General features: G+C 44.5%; 1 protein-coding gene across 1 annotated transcript in view; it reads right to left on the bottom strand.

Annotated features, from left to right (window-relative positions):
- Positions 1-207: 207 nt before the first annotated feature.
- LOC107113113 (CUB and sushi domain-containing protein 2-like) overlaps positions 208-25,660 on the bottom strand; it is a 257,503-nt gene continuing 232,050 nt past the window's right edge. Inside the window, exon 5 of the mRNA XM_015414381.1 lies at positions 208-419. Coding sequence (XP_015269867.1) covers positions 208-419 — 212 coding nt within the window. The remainder of the gene's footprint in view (positions 420-25,660) is intronic.

Here is a 25,660-nt window from a genome sequence, read left to right on the forward strand (position 1 = left end):
AGTACAGAAAGCAACCAGTTAAGAAATGAATCCATCTACCACAGCTGGGTGGCATGAGGTGAATATATAATCAAACCACAACAACATCATGCACATAGAGGCACTGAGAACCACGGAGAAATTTCTAGGTGCCATGGCAACCTGGCACCTGGGATTTGCCAAGCCCTGAGTTAACCTTCAATTACATAACAAAGCATAACAGCTGCCTTACCATAGTGATGACCCCTCCGTTCCTGTAACTTCTAAAAAATCATATCCATCTTCCAGCTGAAAATCCGTAAACACCAATGCGATGGTGTCCCCAGGCTCCGCTAGAATGGTCCATGTGCAATCGGCATTGTTGTTATACTCTGAAGGGTAATGGGGAGTTGAAATAATTCCACTCTGCCCCCGAAGGGTCCCACCACATGCATCGTCAGCTGAAAAGGCAAACACAAAGGTAAGCTAAGTGTGTTTTGCTACAAAGTACAAATGTTCAGTCCATTTGTTCTGCAGGCTAGTGTAAGACAGCCCAACTCGGAGGCTTTTTAAAGGAGTTGGGAATTATCACCTGACCAGGTCTGGCCAATTGTCACCAAGATGCTTCCTTACTGGTATCTACCTAGTTGCTCTGGGCAGAAATAGCTAGTATATAAAAGAATGGCACAGTGTTAAGAATGAGATAACATTTTTAGTGGTTATCTAACATTCATTAAACTTTCCAAATATTAATCTCACAAAGATATACCATTCTTAAAGGGACAGTACAACACTCCAAAGGTAATTACAAAGGATGCTGAAGTCTCTAATTATTTTTGTTCTTTTCTTCCAGATTCCTGAAGAGATCCTCAAGCTTCCCACTGACCAAACGTGTTACTGGTGTAGGTGCATTTTCGCAAACTTCCTCAAAGTTGCATGCAATCTGAAAATGTCACATGGAACTATAAATAAAATTAACATTAACAAAAAAACCTAATTCAAAATACCTCATTTGTAATTGCATTTTATTTATAGTAAACTCACCCCAAAATATAATTAACAGCCTTTCTCAGATCTTGCAAACTGAAGGCCTTAGCTTCCTTTATTGAGCTAATCCCTCTCATCCAGATCATGTGTGTGTGTGTGTGTGTGTTTGTGTGTAAAGTGCCATCAAGTTGCAGCCAACTTCTGGTGATCCCAGCAAGGGGCTTTCAAGGCAAGTGAGAGGCAGAGATGGATTGCTATTGTATTTTATTTCATCGGGTGTTACATGAGGCCAATCAGGTATGTCCTCAGACCGAAACTCTGAGGGATCCATAGTGCAGACATCATCCTGATGGAATAATGTCAAAAAATATTGATACCACATTTGGGGAGAAATAGCAGACATAGAGGGGGCCTCCGCATGACATGACCCCGAGACTATGGCCCAATTTTTTTTGTTGTATTATTTAAAATCGTGGCCTGGTATAATTGTTCCCATTGTGTATTAATATATTCAGTCTTCTTTCTGTTCATACTCTGTTGTAGTTGGCTCTTAAGTTTAAAGTATTCTATCAGGAAAAAAGGGTCAGCGGTCTCATGGTATTGTCTGAAGACATTGCGTAATTGGGTTTTTAGGTATCTACATTCCCTATCAAACCAGACATTTATAGGTCTACTACTCCCCATTTCCATTCTCAAGTTCTTTGCCCAGTGACGTAGATATGTGAGACCTTAAAGCATTATAGGCTGTGATCACTGGTGAATGTTGATTTGCATCAATTAAGGAGGATCTATACCAGGGGTGGCGAACACGCGGCTCTCGAGCCGCATGCGGCTCCCGGCCAAAATTAATGTGGCTCTTTGCCTCTTATCATCATTTTGTATATTGTGGCTCTGTCGCGTTCCTCCTTGGTCTTGGGGGTGGCGCCCCCAGTGGCCGTTGTGGCACGACGTGAGTGGGCCTCGTGAGGAGCGGCGTGGCTCTGGAGGCGAGGGTTTGGAAAAGACGGGGTAGAAGAGGACCTCAGAATGGCAGGGGGCGGGGTTGACGTCACCCCGAGCGCCCCTCTGCCGACACTCCCGCACGACCTCTGGCACGCTCCATCTCTCTTTCCTCCCCCCTCCCACTCCCGGGCCACACCACTCTTCCACTCCCGGCCCCGCCCCCCCTTTAACAGAGGAGACGCGCGCCGCCGGGTAGACGCCCACCGGACACGCGCTCCCTGTCATCCGGTCGCCGTTGAGGCCGCGCCGCCGGCCCTGCTCCCCTGTCGCAGCTTCTGTCACGCGTCTCGGGCCGGGGCTCTCGCCCCCGCGCCCGAGCGCGTCCTGCGGTCGTCTCGTGCAGCCGGGCGTCTTCTGGGGAGGTTCGGCGTTGGGGCGCTGCCTCCCTCTCCCGGTCTTCGGCGCTGTGTGAGTGTTTGTCTGTTTTGGCAGGTCACTGCGTGGTGTGGCTCTCTGACTCTCACAGTTTAAATTTTTGGCTCTTTTTGTCGAACTTGTTCGCCACCCCTGATCTATACTTTAGAAGTAGGTTTGATTTGAGTAATGATTGGGATTTTTTGCATAGAGCTATGATTCCATAAGATTCTAGGCAGAGCTTGTCAGGTTGGTGTTGGAAATAACGTTGGGTTCTAGTAAAAGGGCTAACATTGAGAATTAAAATAAGTGGAAGATGGTCACTGATTATATAATCACCCACAGTGAGTTCTAGAACATGAGATTCCAATGAAGGGGAAACTATAAAATAGTCAATTACCCTGCAGCCCTTTGTTGAGACAAATGCATATTCTCCAGAGTTGGGAAAGTTGGTAAGCCCATTAAGCCAAACTTTATTAAATTGAAGACAAAGTCTGGTGAGATAGATGCCTGCCAAGTTTATATGGCGATCTCTGGAGTACCTTGTAGAAGTGAAAATAGATGGGAGTGTATCCTATTGTATTGCTCTACTGAGTCTTCCCTGAAGGTCTCCTTTCTAAGTACCGACCCTGCTTAGCTTCCATGCTGCCTTCCCTCTTGTCAGACTCTTGAACAAACTTACTCTCAACAACACTCTAGATAGTGATTTGTTTATTGAGAGATGTGAATATATCAAGCTATATCAGAACTACCTCCTTTGGTGCCAGTTACAGAATTATACAGGATCCAAACAAGCCCCCCCCCCAATGTCCCATCCAATCAATCCATTCACTCAACCCGGCTAAACCTAGTGATCTCTGTTAGCCTTCCTCCCCCACCTGCAAACCTACAGTTACATTACCTATGATAGGCTGGCTAACAGAGACAGGCATTCTAGGTCATTCACATACTTCCCATTGGGGAGGCCTCTTACGAAAAGAGTTCCCAAGCAGCTAAGTGAAGCAATTTTCCACACATGCACTCTCACCATCTCTCATGCACCACCTCCCCCATGCCTAAACACACAATCCAACCAATGTGGTTTACAGGTCATGAAACGAACATACAGAACCCATGGCAAACAAGGCTCCGAGTTTGACATTCTGCCCCCCCAAAAGACCCCTCACCCCCCTGGTTTGTCTAGGTGATGCCCCAAGTTCCAAGTCTGAGCCTTCTTCAGCAGGTGATTCATCATCGCTCCATTTGTCCTCATCATCTTCTCCCGCTGGTCCCGATTGCTGCCTCAAAAACTCTCGTACTTTCATAAGAGTTAATTTTTTTTCTTTCTTGTCTTCATATTTGAAGAGTAATCCTTCCAGTAGAATCCATTTGTAAGAGATGTTATTATTTTGTAAAAACACTGCCAAGTCTTTGTATTTATTCCGTTTTTTTCCTTATTTCAAAGGGAATGTCTTTTAGAACTCTTATCTCATTACTGTCAATTTTAAGGGTAGTTTCACTTGTAGCTTTTAGGATCTGGTCCCTCAGTTGTCTTCTGGAGAACCTCACCACCACCTCCCCGGGCAGATTATTTTTCTTTATAAATTGTAAATATGACCTATAGATCACATCCATCTCACTTAAAAGGAAATCCTCTTTTAAATCTGCAACCAGTCCCAAAACATCAGCCATAGTCTGTTTGAGGTTCTCCCCTTTAATCTCAGGAACCCCCTAAAACCTCAGGATAAAGCTTGCCTTTTCCATTTGAAGTTGTAGTAATTGCGCTTCATCAGAGTTTCTCTTCTTTTCCATCTCTTGCATTTGTTTTTTAAGCTTTTTTGTAGTGGTATCCACTTCTTTCAAATTCTCTGCTGTTTGCTCTGGGGTTTTTTCAGATTTGTTTAGTTCTTGTTGTTGTGCGGCAAAATTTTTGTTGAGCGTTTTCATTTGCTCCAGCAGGGGTCACAAAGCCTCTGTTAGCCTTTTTGAAAAGCCCACTTCTCCAGAGTATTCAGGTCTTGTTGAATTTTAACTCTATCTTCTTGGGTGTCTGCTACTCCTCCCAATTTGGTATCATCAGCAAATTTAATTAGTAGCCCTTCTACCCCATCTAGATCATTGATAAAAATACTGAAAAGTACTGGGCCCAAAACTGAGCCCTGCGGCACCCCGCTGGACACCTCCCTCCAATCTGATGAAACGCCATTGACCACCACTCTTTGGGTGTGATCCACTAGCCAGTCCCCTATCCACTGAACTGTCGACTCCAGCTTTGGATTCTTTTGGGCTGCTAGGCCTGGAGGAAGTCAACGGATTGCTCAAGACTGTACGCCCAACCACATGCAACTTTGATCCGCGCCCTTCGTGGCTGATTAAAGCCGGCACGAGGGGTTTCGTGGTGCCCTTAGGGAGATTACCAACAAGTACCTTGAAGAGGGACGGTTCCTGGGGGCACTCAAGAAAGTGATGCTTCACCCTCTCTTGAAAAAGCCATCTCTGGATCCGACCGAATTGGCCAACTATCGGCCGGTTTCTAATTTGCTCTATTTGGGAAAATTAATTGAGAGCTGGAGAGCTATCTGGATGATGCTTCTGTATTAGATCCCTTCCAGTTCAGCGTCTGCCAGGGACATGTGTCGGAGACAGCGCTAGTCACCCTTACTGATGACCTCCGGAGGCATCTGGATTGGGGCGGTTTGGCAGTGTTGCTATTGCTTGATCTGTCGGCCGCATTTGATACAGTCGACCATCAGCCGACGTGGGGATACAGGGGCTTGCCTTGCAGTGGCTTGTTTCCTTTCTCCAAGGTCGGGAACAAAGGGTGGCACTAGGGGAACAGCAGTCCCAGGAGGCACCTGCTTGAATGTGGAGTGCCTCAGGGGGTGGTGCTTTCCCCAATGCTCTTCAATATCTACATGTGCCCCCTTGCCCAGATTGCCCGGAGGTTTGGGCTGGGATGTCACCAGTATGCTAATGACACCCAGCTCTATCTGATGTTGGGCAGTCAGTCAGACTCCAGACCAGAAGATCTGGACCAGGCCGTGGCTGGTTGGCTCAGGCTGAGTTGGCTGAAGCTAAACCCGGCAAAGACGGAAGTCCTGTGCCGCCTTCGACAGGGCACCATTGGTGCCTACGCCGGTGGTTAGGAGTTTGGGAGTGCTCCTGGAACCCTCCCTGGCAATGGAGGCCCAGGTAACAGCCACTGCTAAGTCGGCCTTCTACCATCTGCGGCTGGTTCGGCAGTTGGCTCCCTTCCTCAATCGTGACGATTTGGCTACAGTGATCCATGTGATGGTCACCTCGAGGCTAGACTATTGTAATGTTCTCCAAATGTGGGGGTCATTTAATGAGCGTCATCACAGAACGTAAAGAGAGCAATTGCATACACACAAGTTTCTTTTGTTGCAAGATGAAACAAAACCCCCAAAAAACCCCTTGAACGAAACGGTCTTTAAAACGGCTGGTTGCAGCTAATGGAAAACATGTGAGCCATGTTTCCTTCCCTCGGTCGCTCCTGCTTCAAGGCAAAAAATGGCTCACCCCCACACTTGCCGGGTGTGGGAGGTGACCGAGTGAAGCCTCCTGCTAACCCACCTCCCTCCAGGAGGTTGGGCGATGCCCCTGGTGAGCCGGGAAAGCATCAAAAGAGCAAAGAAGGGAGCGGGTGATTCGGGAGTTCCGAAGAGTGCCCACTCACTCACTGCACTGTACCGGAAGCCCCTTCTTCCCTTTCTTAAAGATTGGGATAACATTCGGTCTTCTCCAATTTTGTGGCACATCTCCAGTCCTCCAGGAGGCCTTGAAGATGATTGATAGAGGCTCTGCAAGTTCATTAGAACGTTCTTTGAGCACTCTTGGGTGCACACCATCTGGCCCAGGGGATTTGTATTCATCCAGTGCATCCAGGTGCCTCTCCACAACCTCCCTGTCAATGTCAACTGGACACTCAGGTGTTCTGTTATGTCTTATACCATCTCTAGATGAGCTTGAGTTCTTCAGGGAGAAAACATAGGCAAAAAAGTCATTAAGCCCATCTGCTTTTTCTCTGTCCTCCACCAGAGTTTCTCCTTCTACTCCCGAAAGTAGTCAAATTGCCTCTTTTACCTTGTGTTTGCTTCTCACATACCTGTAGAAGCTTTTTTTATTGTAGTGAGCCCCCCTGGCCAGACCCAACTCATACTGAGCTTTGGTTTCTCTGATGGCTGATCTGCAGTACCTAGTAACTCTCATATACTCCTCTTTAGAGGTCTGACCTTCCCTCCATTTCCCTCCATTTCCCTTTTCTCCCTTAGCTTATTCTGAAGCTCTCAGTTTATCCACATCGGTGTCTTGGAGCCCTTACCATGTTTCCATCTTGCTGGAATAGTGAGGGCTTGAGCTCACAAAAGCTCATGTTTGAGAAGAGCCCACCCTTCACTCGCTCCTTTCCCTTCCAGCACACTCCCCCATGGAATGACTCCCATCAAGCCTCTGAGCTCGTTGAAGTCAGCCCTATGAAAATCTAACCTACAAGTCTGGCTACGAACGTCCTTGACCCCCCACAGCAACTGGAATTCAAGGAGGACATAGTCACTTCCCCCTAAGGTCCCCACCACTTTCACCCCGTCTACCAATTCTTCCCTGTTGGTTAACATTAAGTCTAGTATGGCTGAGCCCCTTGTAGCTTCCTCCACCATTTGAAAAAGGAAGTTGTTGGCCAGAAAGATCAGGAAGTTGCATGATTCTTGTCGCTTTGTTGAGCCTGTCTCCCAGCACAGATCATGGAAGCTGAAGTCGCCCATAATTATAAGGTTCTGATGTCTGGATACTCTACCAATCTGTTCAAGGAGGACAGCATCCATTTCCTGTATTATAACTGTATTCTGCATAGGGGAGCAAATCCAGTCAGTTATCTTGTTCATAGTTAATGAAACATCTCAAAAATTGCTCCAGAATCTGATTAGTTCTTTCTGTTTGGCCATCAGTCTCTGAGTGGTAAGCACTAATGAGCCCTTGCTCCACCCCCAGGAATTCTAACAATTCCTTCCAGAACCCCACCAGGAATTGGCTCCCTCGATCGGATATGATTTTCTGGGGTACCAAATGCAGCCTTACAATGTGCTGCATAAACAGCTGTGCCAGTTTCTTAGTCAAGGGTAGTTGTTTGCAGGGGACAAAATGTGCTTGTTTTGAGAACAGATCCACTACAACCCAAATCACTGTTCTCCCCTTGCTGGGTTTTAGGTATGTTATAAAGTTCATAGAAATAACAGACCATGGCTTCTCAGGGGATTCCAAAGGTTGCAATAGTCCCGGGCCCGTTGTTTCCTCATTAAGCATACTTGGCAAGAAGACACATATTGGGAAATATCAGCCCGCATGCACAGCCACCAGAACTGTCATTGTACAAGGTGTAAAGTCTTTAAGTACCCGAAATGCCCAGCCAGCTTGTTGTCATGCCCCAGCTGCAAAACATCCCATCGCAAGGCTTCAGGCACAAACACTTTCTGTTGGCAGTACCAGCATCTGTTTCCCCCCTGAGTGAGGGTGCCCTTTTTCTCCACTTCCTCTTTGTCACTATCACTGAAAGCAGCTTTAAACTTCTCCACCCAGGGTTCTGTATTGAGGGGACCCTCTGCCTTGGCCTGGCTCCATGTGAGAACTCCCCCCCCCATTGGGTAGGGGTGAACATTGAGTCAATGACTTCTTCTTGGTGGCTGGTGTGCTGGAGAAGGTGTGAGAGCACATCAGCTAGAAAGTTGAATTTCCCCAGGAGGTGCTTAAGTGTAAATCGGAACTTGGAGAAAAATCCCGCCCAGCGCAACTGCTAAGCAATTAGGTGTCTGGGGGTATGCAGTCCTTCCAAGTTGTTATGGTCAGTCCACACCTTGAATGGCACCCGGGCTCCCTCCAACCAATGTCTCTAAATCGTTAGAGCCAGTTTAATTGCAGCAGCTTCTTTGTCCCAAACCACCCATTTCCTCTCAGTCTCTGAGAACTTTTTTTGACACATATGTGAGAGGGTACAAATTCCCATCCTCCCCCCTTTGCAGTATCCCCCCCACCATTGCCACATCAGAAGGATCCACTTGCACCACGAAGGGCTCAGAAGTAAACACAGCCTTCTGTTTGTCAAAAACCCGCTGGGACTCTGGGGTCCACAACAATTTGTAATTTGGCTTGCGGCTTTCTGGTCCCTTCCCCTTGGTTTTTAACAGGTCAGTAAAAGGTAGGACCACCTGGGCAAAATTGAGGATGAACCAATGGTAGAAATTGGCAAACTCGAGGAATGACTGTAACTGCCTCCTCATTTGGGGGGCCTCCTACACTGAATTTTGTGGGGATCCATGCCCAGATCTTTCCCGGAAATATGATATCCTAAAAAGTCCAGCTCCTCTTTATGGAATTTGCACTTAGACAGCTTTTCAAACAGGCGGTTCTTATAGAGGACTTTTAGCACATCTCTGTGCTCGTGCAGTAACTCTCAGACGCAATAAGTCCTTTAACAGACTTTATTTAGAAAGTCAGAAAAGTTGCAGTAAAGTTGAACTCTTTGACAGAACTGAAAAGTATTACAAAGTAGGAACCCATGAGACCTCGGATCCAGCCCTCATTCATACATCATGCTTACATAGCATTTAGACAGGTTAACAAGAGGGGACCCGCAACAAAATGTTGCGTATTGTGTTCTGGTTTGTTTTAACTTGTAATTGCTGTGTAGGATTTGTAGTCACTAAATGACGCCCATTCAGCACAGAACACAGAACTCTCCAGTGTCTTGTTACCACTGTTTAATTGTGTTGTGGATTTGGGAAGGTTAGGTAATGTTTTCCCTTCCCTTCCCTTTTCCTCCCTCCCTCCCTCATTCCCTTGCTCAGTTGTACAAAGGCTTCTGTTTCCAGGACTCGGGAGTCCCACCCTGTATCCTTTGGAATAGCCAGGGTGGGCTCCACATGTCCCCGTGAGGCGGGCATCATTCTTCTGTGGGCTCCCATTGTTTCCTGGCTTTGCCTTAGTAAGCCCTGGCCCTGCCACCCTCTTGTGATGAGCCCCACTCAGTACAGTACTCAAAATGTATGCAAAACAGTAATGCATTTATTTATTTATTGCTTGTTGGCTTGTTATGCTTCTGAATGTTTTAACTGTAACTCTCACTGTTCTGTGAATGACTGCATTTCTCAGTTGTTTGTATGATTTGTTACCACTGCTAGTAATTAAAGTATTTCTTTGAATACAACGTTAGATGTAAATATTCTATCTTCATCTTTAAAATATCTCTGGATAGGAGTGCTGCAAACTTGGATTTTTAAGTTTTCAAAACATTTACTCTGGACATTTCAACATATAAATTGTCCATGGGTGAACACAGGTTCCTTTAAATATATACCTACATTTTCCAATGTTTGGCCTTGGCTTTTATTAATCGTAATTACAAAGGCTAGTTTTATTGGAAATTGTCATCTTAGTAAAATGAAAGGAAAAGTTGTATCTGTTGGTATTAAATCAATTCTTGGGAGTATAACAGTTTGCCCGGCTGCTTCACCTGTTATTATTTTAGCATACAAACTATTTGTATACATATTCAGAATTTGTAGACGGGTACCATTCATCAATCCTTTAGAATTTAAGTTTCTCAGCAGAATTACTATTGCTCCTGTTTTCAGTGTTAGTTTATGTGGAGGTAATCCAGAACTATCCAATAAGTTTAAAAATTCTGTGGGGTATTTCATTATTTTACCAATGTCATCTGACTTTACTTCATCTACACTATAGTAAGTAATACTTTCTCCATCCATTTTAGAAATTATAGTGGTGTTAATATAATCACAGTGCTCATTTTTTGGAGCTAGGATCACAGACATTGAATGCTGAAGAATGGATTGTGCAGTGAAAGTCATTCCATAGACTGCTGTTATAATGTCAGATGTTAAACACTGAGGTGGTAATCTTATTGCACAGTTTGATATGGTTCTTTGCACTGGGATGGTTCCATTTCCCACTTGTAAGACATATTGTGCAAAGCTGTTATCAGGTTGTGCTCTCATATTTGTTTTTAAAGTGAGTAATTTGAATAGTGGCCAAAGTGAGCTTGTCTTCAAACAGTTCTGTATTGTTGCCTGGCTTGATGAGTTTGGTACAACTGGTAAAATTTGTCTGAAATCTCCACCTAATAGGATGACTTTTCCTCCAAAGGGTATGTCATTATGCATGAGGTCTGCCAGCAATCTGTGTATTACCATAAGAGCATTTGCTGATATCATAGATGCCTCGTCCCATAGAATTAGCGATGCTTCCTTAATATATTTGGCTTCTTTGCTGCTAGGAGATAGAGATGATACAGAATTCTCCGTTAGAATCAATGGTAATTTAAACTATGTACTGTTCCTCCTTTAAGTAACATGGCAGCTATCCCTGTCCAAGCGACAGCAATGGAAGTTTTACCTTGGCCCAATAAGATATGTATCAATGTTTGATATATAAATGTTTTCCCACATCCTCCTGGTGCATCTAAAAAGTATGTTTTGGGCGTTTGTTGGGTACTTTGTGTAACATTTAGTATTTCCTCAATTATTATTATTTGTTCTGGTGTAGCTTGTGCTTTCATTGTCAATCCAATGTGTAGTTGTGCTTGTTGATATGCTTCCTCTTCTTGAAGCAATGGTGTATCTTCTGGGGTGGGTAATCCTATGTGTTCCATTTCTTAATCCATGGGTTTTCAATATGTCATTTATTTAATGAAGAGCAAAGTTGTAACTATCTTTTCCAGAGTGTTTTCTTGAGAGCTCTTCAGACAGGTCAGTTTTGAATTTTCCCCACAGGTGTGAAGCATTGAATGGCTGTTGAAGTGCACAGATGTACGCAAACATGTGTCTTAGTTGTAAAGGCATTTTAAATGTTGCTGCTTCTTCAATGGTCTTCTCCCACTCAGTGTCCTCTGCAAGAAGACCTCTTCGTATTTCTGTGTCCCTAAACGTTGTACAAATTGTCCCTTCAACTGTTAGCAGATCCTGAAATGACTGAGCATTTGGGACATGTAATAGTAGTAATCATAAGTAAAAACATTCTGTGTCTCTAGGAGACACAGCATACATCCTCCCAAGGACAATGTCTGCCTTGGCTTTGTTTTTCCTTTTTTCCCATTGTTTTTTTGCTGCATTCCACTTGTAATGTTTTGGCATATCTGGGTAAAGGTGGTAATCAGTATTTTCACAGTGCTGTAAGCCTGTAGGTATGTTTTCTTCCTCCTGCATTTGTTCAGCAATTTGTTGATTGACTTTAAACCAAGCTGTTAAAATAGTATCTGACGTCTATGCCAGTGCTAAAGCCAAGTGTTAAAAAGTACTTGTTGTTGCATTGGCAGATGTACAGGGAGTTGTACTATTGTATGTGATTTGTCATGTAACTTGTACTCAAAGATTCTCCACATAGCCTCAGTTGGACCAACATATCTTGAATTGAAATAATTTGTGATCTCATCATAGTTTCGGACTCCATCATTCACTGTGACTGCCAAATTTGTGCAGTCATGGCCTTTATAAACATATTTGTGCAAGTATTTTATAGAAGCTATACTGGAGCACACCTCAACATTAATGTGTGCTTGAAAGTATTTTAATAAGTATGGGTTATAAGGAACCACATATCTGTTGTCTATGTCTACATATTGTCCTTCCGTTTTCTTAAGTATTGTCTGTCCACTGTTTCTTCTTTGGTAGAGGGGATATCCACTGACATTTGTTTTTATGTTCTCTTGGAAAGATTTGGGAAAACCTTTACTTTATTTTCCATCCTTCATGCACACAGCCTGTGGATTAATGTGCCCACATGGATTGTGTATCATGTATTCAGTGACACATCTATGTAGTGTTTGATCTTTTTTGGGATCTGGTATTTCAGCAGATATTGCTGCATCTATTTGATGTTGTTCACGTAATTTATCTTGGTTACCTAATGTTAGAAGGATGTGTACATGAGGCAGTCCTCTTTTTTGGAATTCTATGACGTAAAGGTAATTTTTTACCTGTCCAAAAATTTGTACAGCTTTTAGTAGTTTAATCATTTCTTTTACCTTTTCATGGAAAACCCTCACTACAATGTCTGGTCTGTGCTTTGGTTGTTGGTATTCTTTAATATTGTCTTTGATCTCTCTCCATTTTGGATTGCATGTAAATGTGATGAATATGTCTGGTTTTCCAAACTGTCTAACCATTGCCATAGCATCTTGATAAAGCTGCAACATATTCCTTGGGCTTCCTAAGAATGTTGATGGTAGCACGACCATTCTGCCTAGTCTTAAAGAATCATCTTGGGCTTTCATGCTTAAGGCATCCAAGAGACCTGCATAACTTTCAGCACATAATTTATTTTGATTATGTCAGATGTAGACTAATCTCTCCACTTCTATTCGACAATAGTAGTATATGGCCAGTTGTTGTGTAAGTTTGCCCAAGTTATGGATAGTGTCAAAGTGGTCTCTCACTGCCCAACGGTGAGATATGAACTGCAGTTGTGTGATCTTGTTCCTAATAGCTGACTTAGAATGTGAGTTATGTGTTAATTTGCAGTGCCACCCTGCTTCACGAAATGGAAAGGCTAAAACATATGATAGGGGATCACAGTGTTGGCTGTAGGGATCCAAATGCAGTGGCTTACTCTGTCTGGGATATATGGTGATACTTCTCCTAGTTGGTGGTGCTCCATCAGTGCTCTGGAATACTGCAGCAATTTCTGCCACTTGTGGGTGATTGCAACGCCTGGTATCTCCATTTGGTTCATGGTAGAAACGTGGTGAGTATTCTAGTGGTAATCTTCCTTGTGCTCTTGCCCTTTCCTCTTCTGCATGCAATATTTCTTTCCTATGTATATCTCGTTAGCCGCCCTGAGCCTGTTCGCAGGATGGGCGGGGTATAAATATAATTAATAATAAATAAATAAATGTTTGTGCATAGGGATTTGTTTTATTAGCTCTGTCAAGGTGTGCAGTAATTCCAGATTGAGTTCTGTATTTTCAGGTCTGCTCATTCTTATTTGAGTTGCTTCAGTTGTATCTATAATATATAGCTGGCCGTATTGTGGCAGCGCTTGATGATCTGGGTAAAGGTTTGTTATGCTATGATAGACAGATCCCTGAATACGGAAGCAGTAGACTTCGTGGCCTGGTGCATGATGTATCTGAGCTCCCACAGAAACAAAGGAAAGTGTGCTATTGTATTGGTGAATGTTTTCTAAGAAATGCTTTGAAAGAGGATGCTGGACAGTTAAGAGTTTTTAAAGTAACGGTGGGCAATGTAATGGCGGAATGCTGACTTTTCCATTGTGGCAACAGGTGTTGTAGTGATCTCTGGACTTTTCTGTTATGAAATGCCTAGCAGAGCAGTGGTGACAGATATGTGTCATGTCTCCTATGTCATAAGGAAGAATGTATGCTGAGTTTTGAAGGGCTGGTGGGTATTCCATATATAAAGCTATGTTGTGTGTTCCAGCTGCACTGTTCACATGAGTGGGCAAAACGTCAGTATCAATATTTTCCTTGTCTCTGTTGGCTCTGTAGGAATGCATGGTATCGTTATGTTTTGTCTTATTAATGTATTTTTCATAATAGAGTCGGTTACTGTGTAAATGGCTTTCTCGAAGTGATCGCTGTGTGAGCTTTTTGGATTTTCTCGTCTTTGCAGGGTGTCCCCTTTTCTGATTGACTTTTGGTATTGTATGTATGTCTATGATACTGATGAAGGAATGTTGTTTCTGTAAAAAAAAAAGCAGATAATTTGTTGGTGGGCATGCATGATACAAGGAGGGTTTTTATCATCCGCTGGGCTGTTCTCCCCTCTCCTGCCACCTCTATGCCTCTAAGTCTCTGCATCCTGGCATATCTTATCTGACTCTCACATGCCTGTCCCCTTGGCCAGTTTGTGTGCATCACTACCCGCATCCTAACCTCATAACTCTGTCTCTGATGTTGTATAGCAGTAAACCTGTTGGGGGATAGAGTGCCCTCTGTGTGCAGAAACGAAGTATCCACAGATAGGGGGCACAGTTGTGAAGTAGATATATAGGAAGATGGCAGAAGGTGTTTGTGTGTGTTTGTGTGTTAAAGCTGAGTAAGTGCATGTTTACATAATATTTTTCTGTGGGAGCAAGCAATCTCTCTGTGTATATTTGTATTCAAAAGGAAGGCAAAACAGGGAACCTGAGGGGAAAACATATGCTCAGGGGTTATGCAACCCAGCTTAGTTCAGCCCACCTCTGAAAGGGCAAGTTCTATGTGGTTGTGTTATTATTAAGGCCAAGGGATATGGAAGACATTAAGAGGGCATCACAGAGCAGGGGGTGGAAATTACTGGGCACAGCAGTATAATATTCAAAGTGACTCTGTGCATCAGAGACCACTGCAGCTGGTATCACCACCCTGGCATTTAAAAGGTTAAGTGTGATGTAGTGGGAGGGGAAAGAAGGAAGGGTCCTTGCAGAAATGGGGACACCCAAGGAACATGCAAGGAGGGGGTATTCTCCTACCTCTGCTTCCCCCCCTCCACTTCTTTCTCTTCTTTACTTTCCCCAATCCAATACCCCCCTTCTTTCCCTTGTTGCCCCCAAGCTAGGGTTGCCAGCTCCAGGTTGGGAAATTCCTGGAGATTTTGGGGGTGGAGCCTGGTGAGAGCGCGATTTGGAAAGGGGAGGAACCTCAGAGTCCACCCTCCATAGCAGTCATGTTCTCCAGGGGAACAGAACTTGGTTGTCTGGTGATCTCCAGGTGCCACCTGAAGGTTGGCAACCCTACACATATCAACACACATTTTCTCTTCCTGGCTCATGCTTGCTGCTTCAGATGTTCACAATGTGAGTGCAGAGTGCAGACAAAGTATGAGATCTCTGGACCCTAGTTAGGAAAGAGAGTGAGTTTAACCTAGCTGTGGGATTTGTTTCTTTCTTTCTTTCCTAAGTAGGGTCCAGAGACCTCATACTTTGTCTGAAGGAATGGCTTATTTGTTTATTTACTCTTGCAAGGGACCACCAAGGTCATCTAGTTCAACCCCACTACCAACGCAGGGACTACAACTGTAATATCCCTGGCATGTATGTATCATCAAGTGTGTCATCTCTGGCTGTGTGATATTTCCTGTGTCACCTAGAGAGTGTTTCAGAAGAAGGGCAGTCAGGACCCAACATGTGAGCCCTTCTGGAGAGCAGTGGCGTTTCTGCAGAGCTCCCCCCCCACACACACACACACCCAGGGCCAGTGCTTGGTAGTTACTGCCCAGGCTTCTCCACCTCCATGCTTCTCCTGCAAGGTGTGCACTGCCGATTTGGAACAACTGAGCCTCAGGTGACAGTTCACAGCAAAGCAGGCGGAGCAGGCAAGCTGGCTGAGTGAGTGAGGACAGGCACAGGAGAGGGAGACCAAGCAGCAACAGTAACTGTATTAGGCAACTTCTCGTCAGGAGGGGCAGGCAGGCAGCCAGCGCTGGACTGGGGAAGGCAGCTTCCCACCCTTTCTGCTCTTGCTCTGCATTCCCGGAGTGGGGCTGGACCAGAGTCAGGTCACAGAGCCTGTGGGCGCTCTGAAATCGCAGGAGTCAGCCCCTTCCGTCCTCGCTCCAACACAGATTCTCTCCCCCTCCTCGCCACCTTCCACTTCTCAGGTCTGTGTTTCTCGTTTCTTTTCCTGCGCACACTCACTTGCTTCTCCCCGCCCCCACACATTGACTCCTGAGACCGTGGGTTTCTGTGATAGTGAGTACCGTGAGGGATGGGGAGGGAAAGCTCCTTGTCTTCCGTGGGATCAGGATAAAGCCTCTGCCTGTCGGGTCCACCCGTACACAGATCTGTGGAGTAATGACAGTTTCTGAGGTGGCAGTTCGTGCTGCGGGTGGACGGCTGGAGCCATGAGCCCTTGTCCTCGTGGCTCCAACAGCTGCTCCTGCTGTTCTTAGTGGTGGCATGTGCAGCCTTACAGGTTTCCTTGAGTTCCTGAGCATTCTACTGGGGATCTGTAAGTAGAGAACGCAGTTTGACTTTGGGAGGGGATTTAACTATCCCCCGTATACTTTTTTAAACATGTAAGATTTTTCTGCAACCCTGGAGAGTACTCCAAGCATGCAGAAAAACCTCTTTAGCCTCCAGGTGCCCTTGTTTTGCGAAAATAAGTATCCACACGGGGGGCACTTGGGAATTAGATATATAGATATAGTACAATTAAAATGGTGAGAATGTTTATCATTTGATACTCTCTCGAAGGCCATGAGAAGTAGAAACAACGAAGGTTCTCTCTAGCCTTAGGCTTTCCCCTCATCTGTGGGGATGACGGGCTTTTGGACTGGTGCATCGGTTTGGGTTCCAGTTCCGATGACAGAGTCCTCGCTCTCCTTGCTCATCACGGCAGTGGTGCAATAGATCAAGGCGGTGAAGGAGTTCAGACATTTTGTCAGACTCTTGAACAAATGTACTCTCAACAATACTCTCTAGATAGTGATTTGTTTATTGAGAGATGTGAATGTATCAAGCTAAGACCATCTGTGTCAGAACTAACTCTTTTGGTGCCAGTTCTGGAATTCTACAGGATTCAAACAAGCCCCCCCCCCCCCGTGGCCCATCCAATCCATCAATTCACTCAGCCCGCCTAAACTTAGTGTGCTCCGTTAGCCCTCCTCTCCCACCTGCAAACCTACAGTTACATTATCTACGACAGGCCAGTTAGCAGAGACAGGCATTCAGGGTCGTTCACATACTTCCCATTTGGGAGGACTCTTAAGAAATACAGCTACAAAGCAGCTAAGTGAAGCAATTTCCCACACATGCTCTCTCACCATCTGCACCCCTCCTCCCACAGATTGTACAGTTAATACAAGATATTATAGTTTATGCGGTTCAAAGTGTTTGTTGGGTTTTCGGATAAAGGTTGTCAGAGAACCAGGGTGCAACTGCTCTTGAGCAAATCAATACTCCACTGAAGTCAAGACAAGACTAGACATCTTCAAGCTTAACATGAATGATGGATTCAGGATACAGGGGAGAGAGGGGGGCAAATGCTTTACTGTGAATATGCTTTATTATTAAATATATTCAAAATGCTTTCAAAACACAGGAATCCTGAAGTAGTAGTAGTATGTACTACCATTAAGAAGTATTATAATCAACAGAATTGAGGGAGGGTTTATCCAGAGATAAAATAGATTTTACACTAAACAGTTGCAACTCCTTCCTCATTGGAAAGAACCTCTAGAAACTAGACAGTTACTTTGTTGTTGTTTTTAAGTTATAGCAGGAATCTTCTATGAATGTGGGGCAGGGGGAGCTGAAACACTATTTTATGGTTTTGTGAATGAGATTGCCTAAGGAGAATCAACTGAGATTTTGCATTTTGATTTAAGCAATGACCTCTCTATTCTTATTGCTTTCTTTTTGTAAGGTTAAAGGAGTCGTGCACCTAAATGAATCCAAATATGTAAACTGCCTTGGACCACTGGAAAGCCAGAACAAAAATCTCTTAAAGTGAAACAGTTTCCTTGAATACAAGTAATTTCTAAAGAGAGAAGTGTCAGAATTCAAGGTGGCCAGGGACTCATGGCATGTCGCAAATACAAAATATGGTGGGTAAAGCTTGGAGTGGTTCTCAGAGCACCATTCCTTCTACAAATCCTGGGAGTCCTAATTATACATGCTATGATCTCTCAAATAACTAAAATGTGAAATTGTTGCCTCCAACTGAAATACTGCTACTGGTCACTAAAATCAGTCTCCTTACTGTGTGGGTGTGTCAGACTCCTGGATAAATCAGTACCAGTACCAGAAAGGCTAAGGGCTAGATCCTCCCATCCAGAGACTACTAACCGTGAAAGAGACTGTTGGAAGTGGTTGATACTTCATGTCAACCAAATGTGCAGATGGTTTGTGGGGTGGAGGGGAAGAGCCAAATTCCATGCTAGGGATTATTAGGAAAGGAACTTAAAACAAACGAACGAACAAACAAACCCTGCCAGCACCATAATGTATTTGGGATAGTATATCCTACCAGTTGTCCCCACCTCAGAAAAGGATATTGTAGTGTTGGGAATGATATAGACAAGGGCAACCCAAACTATCTACAGACTGGTGCACATTCCCTCTGAAGAAAGGCTAAAGAATCTGGGACTTTTTAATTTTTAGAAAGACAACGAGAGGAAATATTTGACAGAGATTTCTGGAATTATGCATGATGGGGAGGGAACTTTCTCTCCCTCTCTCATAATACAAGAACTCAGGGTCACCCAACTAAAATGATCAGCAATAGATTTCTAACAGGTTAAAGAAAGCACAGCAAGAATTTGCTGCTGTAAAATGTGGTTATGGCCACCGGCTCAAATAGCTTTAAAAGGGGATTAAACAGATTAATGGAGGACAGGGTCTATTGATGCCTATTAACTAGGATAGTTAAAATTGAGCCAACAAATTCAGAGGTAGGATGAGACTGAATGCCAGTGGTTAGGGGGCAGCAGAGATGGGGGTAATGCCTCTGCACCCTGCCTGTAAGCTTTCTAGAAGGAGATGGTTGTCCACTGTGGGAACCAGGATGCTGAACTGGATAGATCACTGCTCAAATCCACAAGTGTTCTTGTTTGATACAACATCAGCTGCTTCTGGAAATAAAAGCTAACTTTGTCCCTCCCTCCCTCCCTCCCTTCCTTTTTTACTTTCTCAAGGAAGCATCCTGTTTAATTCCCACTTTGTGCCTATTTGATAATTATATTATACTAGGCATTCAGTTCATTCTCTGAAATGCATTATTATCCCAGGTTAAAATCCATTATCAGCCAGAAGCTCACCAGGAAGCTACAGGTCACCTTGTACTCTATAAGTCTCATTTGCAAAACAGACGAATAACAATAGCAGTTGTGATAAAGTCTCAATTAGGGGTGTGCATTTGGATGTATCTGATACCAAAAAAATACCCAAAAATACTTTAACAGTATTTTTCAGGTATTTTATAAACAAATACAGGTCAGAGAATCTGACGTTACCAGTACAGCTGATCCTGAATAAAGCCTTTTTTTTTTTTGGCTTTTTGGGGAGTATATTCAGCTATACCAAATAGCTGGTGGTGGAGACATTTAAATGACTACAAAGTTAACTTTCATTTCTCTCCTTTAGTCTCTCTCCACCTTATGATCTGGTTTTCAGGGCAAAAGAAAGGAGGGGGAAGAGGTATCTCTGCAGCCCAATGGCAAAAGCACATTAGAGGGAGCTGTAGTGCCTTAGATGCTTTTGCAATCATTGTGATACTTTTGCAAATGGCATTGCATTGCAGGTTTGCAACTTGCTAGGTTGTTGGCTTCAACTGTGAAGTCCAACTAAGTAACTACCTTGCTTTCCCCAACCATTTCCCAGGGAACAGGAGGGAGTAGTGAAGGAGCAGTGGCAATTTGGCAAATAGGATTTCAGGTTAGGGGGAACACTGCTCTTTAGCCAATCACAGAAGTTTGTTCTTTTTTTGAAATTCTTCTGCGCATGGGCAAACAGCATAAAAGCAAGGGTCTGGCTGAGCTAGACTCCACTGCTGAGAGAGGTGTGGAGAGTGTGCACTGGGGCTTTGGCTTCAGCTGCTGCTCTAAGCCTGACTCCTGCTGCCTGAGAGACTCTGCTGTGGACTTTGGATCAAATCCTGCCTGCCTGCCTGCCTGCCTGTAGAAAAGTTAAGACAGTGAATGGTTTGACTGAGCAACATTTTTAATTTTTTTTAATTATTATTTACTGTTAGTTGTTCTTTGGGCTTGGTGGGTGGTAGGCTGTGCGTGTGTGTGGGGGGGGGGGTTGAGGTCAAGGACCTCAAACCTTTTTTAGTTCCCCTTGGTTCAGTTTTAGTTCCCTCTGGTTTTGTGGCTTACGGTTTGGAGTTTTTGTTACTTGTTTGGGCCTGGTGGTTGGGGGCAGTGGAGTGGTGGAATGAAGAGGCCATGCGAGGCCCTCTTCTTGAGACTGCTGCAGGTGCTGGGCATTGGGCAGGGTCTGCTGGTCAGGCAGCCCCTCCTCCAGTTGTTGTTGCTGAGGCTCAGCAGCAGGAGCAGGAGCTGCCTGAGCTGTCTTTTGGGGTGAGCTTTAGGGACAACCACCAGCCAATCAGGAGGTGATTCCTGTGACCACCTCCAGTGCTGTCTATGAACGTTCCACAGTACAGAAGGGACGCCAAGCATCTCTGACAGAGATGTAGGACAAGGGAAAAAATGAATGTGATTTCTGAATGTGAGTCTTGACATTTCCTCTGACATGTTTACATGCTGACACTGTGCCTTCATAAGAGTTTAATCGTAGTCTATTCAGATTTTGGTATTTAGCCCAGATGGAAAAAATCTATAGTAGAACATATATATTTTATAATTGTATTTTTCTGTATAAGAAGTTATATTAAGCAAAAGTATTATTAGAGGCCTTTTAGATGGAATTGGACAGCAGTAGAATGGAATGTGCATCTTGAAGTTGCAAGGACAAGTGAACTCTGGAAGTGTTCTTTAAACAATATTGGTTTTTTTGTAAGATCAGAGCATCTGGTACCGGGAAATCTGCCAAGAGCTAAGTTTAATGTGAATCACAGCCCTTATCAGCTAGCTCTCCAAAAGTGAGGCCAGAAAGGGACCCAGTGTTCTTCAATGTTTCCCACTGTTCTGAAGACCAGATAAGCAAGTATACTTACTGACATCAGTGAGAGATGCACTGAGTCAAATGACGCTTCCATGATGTTACCTGCTTGGCACCAATGAGAGATTATTTAATGTGTAAATTATATGTGATGTCACTTGGTGTATAAGAACTTCTGCCCTTCCTGGTTAGGCCAGAATACAGCTTGGCATTGCTGAAGTGCTAAGGTACTCAGCCCTGTATTTCCTGTTTTTATTGCAATAAACAGATTAATCTAACTCGTTGGACTCTGATTATGTGTTTCCAATTCGGCCCCGGGAGCACATGGGCACAGATTTGTGCACAAGAACCTGGTGACCCCCAGATGGTAGACTTCCCCTGCTGGCAGCAAAGAGCAGTGACACCGGATTGAGAAGACAGATGCAGTGAGACTGGTGTGCCACAGCTGACTTCAGCTTCCCCCCAACACCTCGGCTGGCTCATAAAAGCAGTCTCTGCCTGAGCACTAGGGGGAGGTCGACCCACAAGAGTCCACCGACTTGGACCAGTTTCCAGGACCGGCCAGAAAAAGTACTCTTTTGGCCAGGGTGATTCAGTTCAGTTCAGTTTCTGTTTCAGTTCAGTTCAGTTCATTCAGCAATTATGTTTTCTAATTGTTAATATTTGTCTGTCTGTCCTGTGTACCCCAGCCGCACTACTTTTATAAGCCAGTTGCCCAGAGTTGGGCCTCAACCTGCAAGGGAGAATCCTGTGCTCCAATCAGTAGGGCTCTGTTCTCTGAGGTAAAAGGTGGTAACAGAGTGCAAGGCCTCTCCTGGGAGAGCACTGCTCCCTCATTCCAGTGACTGCCCCTCCCCCTCAGATTCAGTCCACAAAGAGAAGAAAGTGAGGTGGGCGTGCTCTCGTTGGTAGCGACTAATAACTCTTTCCACTCCCTACCACCACCGCCCGTCAGTCCTTCCCAAAAGGAGAGTCTCCCCCAGGGGAGTAAATCCTCTGGTGAATGATCAAAGCATTTTTTTGGCTGGCGGAGGGACCTTAGCCTGTCTCTTTAAAATTCTTTCCTGATTTCCCACAGCTGTGTGTGTGTGTCTGTTAACATCATGGGAAACTGTACCAGTAAACAGGAGAATAAGAAACCTCTGGATTGCATAGTTAGAAACTGGTCAAAAATTGCAGGTTCCACAGAGGGAAAAGGAATGATGTTTTTAACCCAGTAGAATCTTTGGTTAAATATTGTATGAGGGAATGGCCCGGTTATGCATTGCCAGGAGGCCAAAAATGGTCAATATATGGGTCTTTTGATGTACAATTGGTGAGGGATCTCTTGTCATATTGTAGAGAAAATGGCTAGAATGCGATTATGCTGAACTCTGGTATTATGCTATGACAAAAGAAGGGTTTTTAGAAGATTGTAGCCCTATGCCAAAAGCCCTGCAAATGTTTTTAAAAGAGAATACTCAGTACAAAGATGCCAGCATCTCCCCTAGAGTAGTTAGAGAAAGGGCCAGGCTACACAGACAGAGATAAGCCCAAGAGAGAGAGACTAACAGCCCTGCCTCAGCAGAGCTGCAAGCCCTGCCAGAGGACCCAATGGATTTAATTAATTTCACCTGGGCCCCAATGATGCCTCCACCAGCACATCCAGGCTTTAACCAAACTCAGAATCAAAATCAGCCACTACCACCGCCCCTCCTCATTAATCAGAATAACCAGCCTCACCTCCACAGACTAGAATTCATCAGAGCAAAGCATAAAGAGAACCGGGACCCAGCCTAAGAGGCAAGGGCTTTCCACAGTTACCTGATACCAAGGGATCAGCACCCCCCATACTTACAGGGACAAACTTTATGATGCTACCTTCAGGCCCTCAGTTATACCCAGCCAGAGTTGACAGAGGAACCAGCCCCATTAAGATACAAACAGAGGGGCTTGCACTTCCCCCATTACCTTCACCTCCAGAAGGCACAAGATGGGTCCTTTACCCTAGCCCATGAGGGATAAACTGTCTGCCAGCTGCCATAAAAATAGACAAAGAAGCCCTGGATAATAGCTTCAAAATCTCTGACCTGTCAGGTGAAATGGATGTGAAATAATCTGATCCCACTCATATGCAAATCATACCAGAGTCAGCTCTCCGCCCGCTGGCACATTCCAGCCCCACACACACACCCTCCACCCCAAGCCATTGAACAGATCTCAGAGGCTGGACTAACTGGTGTCCTCTCAAGAGTAATGGACAGAATAGTGGAGTAAGTGAGCTCCAACCCTGTTTCAAGGGTTCTGCGGTCAGACTCACAGTCTCAATTACCTGCAACACTCCCAAAGACTAAGAAAGCAGGAAAGAAAGTCCTGCAGAGAGGAGGGGGGTAGGGTGAGAGATGGGGGAGGCAGATTCAGAAGGAGAAGGATCCCTTACCAGAGATGGCCAAGGTCAGCCTGCAGGAAGCGCAATGCCCATTCCGGCCCCTTGTGAGCCCGAGGCCTCCCAACGCTCCGCGAGCTCCGCTGATCACACGGGGAGCCAACTTGTCTTCCTTTTGCCTAAAGGAATCTGCCTCTATGCATGGGTTCCTTGCATCATGTGCTGTACCTGTGTGTACCCCTTTGGACACTTGGAAGAAACTGTCTGCTATTCATCATGCCGATTATACCTGTGACCAATATGATTGCTCCTTTGGTAGGAACTTTCGCCAGTGGGGACCACAACTGTTGCACCCTCCACCAGATGCCATGGAACACCCTGTGGTCATGGCTACCTAGGGGGTGGCTTGGAAAATGTGTACGATATCTTGTAATGATTGTTTTATGTCTCATTGGCCTGTGTTGTTTTATACAATGTATCCCTGCTCTATTTCAATCTTTACGCTTGTCATGCAACACCAACAGACGAAGTGCTTATCCTGTAGCTACTCCGCGAGGGCCTTTTCCACCCTCTCGCAACAGTCTTCATTCTGATTCCTTTGAGGAGGGATCAGAAAATTCTGAAGAACAATGCCTGCTTTAAAGATAAGAAGAGAGTGGGATGTGGATGAGGATTAGCGATATGGGACGCCTGTCCTGATTCTGTCCATATCCAGATTCTGTCAATACAGGATTGATCAGTGACTCAGGTACACTAAAATTCCTGACCTTTGCACATCCTGAAACTGCGAGCATCTTAAAGCCAGGAATAGCTTGTTAATTATTATACTGTGTAAGCTTCCTAGATATTCTGCTTAAGTATCTGTTTTTCCCTTGTTTCTGTACGTGCCACAACTTCACCTCACGGTGGGGGGGGGCAGAGTGTGTATAAAATAAAGTCTCTTGCTCCTTTGGAGCAGACAGATTCTTCTCCCTCAAAGATCGTGTCTTGTGTGAGTCCTTCAGCCCAACACTCTAACCACTAAGGCATGCTGACTCTCAGATTCACAGGTTTCTTTCTACAAACTAGTATTGCAGTTGTTGGGTATGACCCTTGCCTGCTATACTAGTGGCAATAATGACAGGAATTATTTTCCCCATTTCCACCCTTTTATTCCCTCAGAAGTTTGCTTGGAAGGAGAAAAACTTCCACAAGAAGAAATTCAAAGATTAATTCCAAATGTTGAGCAAGTTTCAACTCCTTCAATTTATTTACATCTTTCCTTCACCTGTGTTACCAATATAAACGTTCAGAGTGATAAAATACTGCAAAAAAAAGAAGAATTTTTGCTTTGATGAGATACATAGTTGCATCAAGATTCTTTTCGTGCCATCTTTTTCCTAATGCAAAAGTGAGAATCTAACACTGGTAAAAAACCACACCAACTTTTAACACATCCATGTACAATCTCAGCAAAATCACTGCAAATATATCCATTAATTTATAACAGAGGAGGGAAAATGAATTTAAGGAACTGAAAGCTGTAGGAAACCACACACACACAATGCTGCGTACAAAATTCAGAAACAAAACACAAAACAGTTGGGCAGGATCCTAATGTCAATTATTAGTAATGGCCCTGGTCATGCGGGCCAGATAACACGGGGAGGAGGCGTGGCTATTAGCGCCGTCAAAATTTGAGCCACTGCAATGCGATCAGATGTGACGACAGCAAACTGTGTTGTTTTCGTCGGAAAGTGGTTCTTGCAGCGCTTCAACGGGGCAAAAGGAGCGCGTTGGGGTGATCAGACGGAGACAGTCCATCTGCGGCCCATGGCAAACCATTTGCTAGTTGCTCGTGGGCGGTACTTTTTAAACTCCGGATCTTCGGCAGTAAGCTACGGGCTGGGGACAGGCGGGCGACACTTCCCAGATGTTTCCGTATGATCACACCCGTTTTAACATGCCTGACAGTCCTACCTGTCCAGAGGCAAATTCACCGTGTGACCGGAACCAATGTTAAGCTATATAAATATTTTCACTTATTCGTATAGGGTTTTTAATACTGGCTCTTTGCAGCTCTCTTGCTCTGAATTGTGGCTCTTTAATTGCAAAAGACTGTAGATCCCTTTTTGAGAGTTTTGTCTCATCAAGAGACATCTTCCCTCTCTTGACCTTTTATTGCTGATTATATTGACTGTGTACCAAGAGCAATATGCAGTTGAAGGCTTTTTGGATTAATAAGACATTTTGTGGATCTGACCCCAGTTCAGTACTTTTTGAGTGTACATTGCTCATTGAACGTTTTTCTTTCCGAGTGCATGGCATGTTTATGGCCAGTGGCCAAAATGAAATGTGTACAACATAATAAGAGTGACACTTTTTAATGACCAGAAGTAGCAACCATTTGAACAGGCTAGTTCTTGGATCTGTTCTAGGTCGGCTATC

This window comes from Gekko japonicus, unplaced genomic scaffold, assembly GCF_001447785.1.
Source record: "Gekko japonicus isolate JY-2015 unplaced genomic scaffold, Gekko_japonicus_V1.1 scaffold194, whole genome shotgun sequence".
Classification (NCBI taxonomy): Eukaryota; Metazoa; Chordata; class Lepidosauria; order Squamata; family Gekkonidae; genus Gekko; species Gekko japonicus.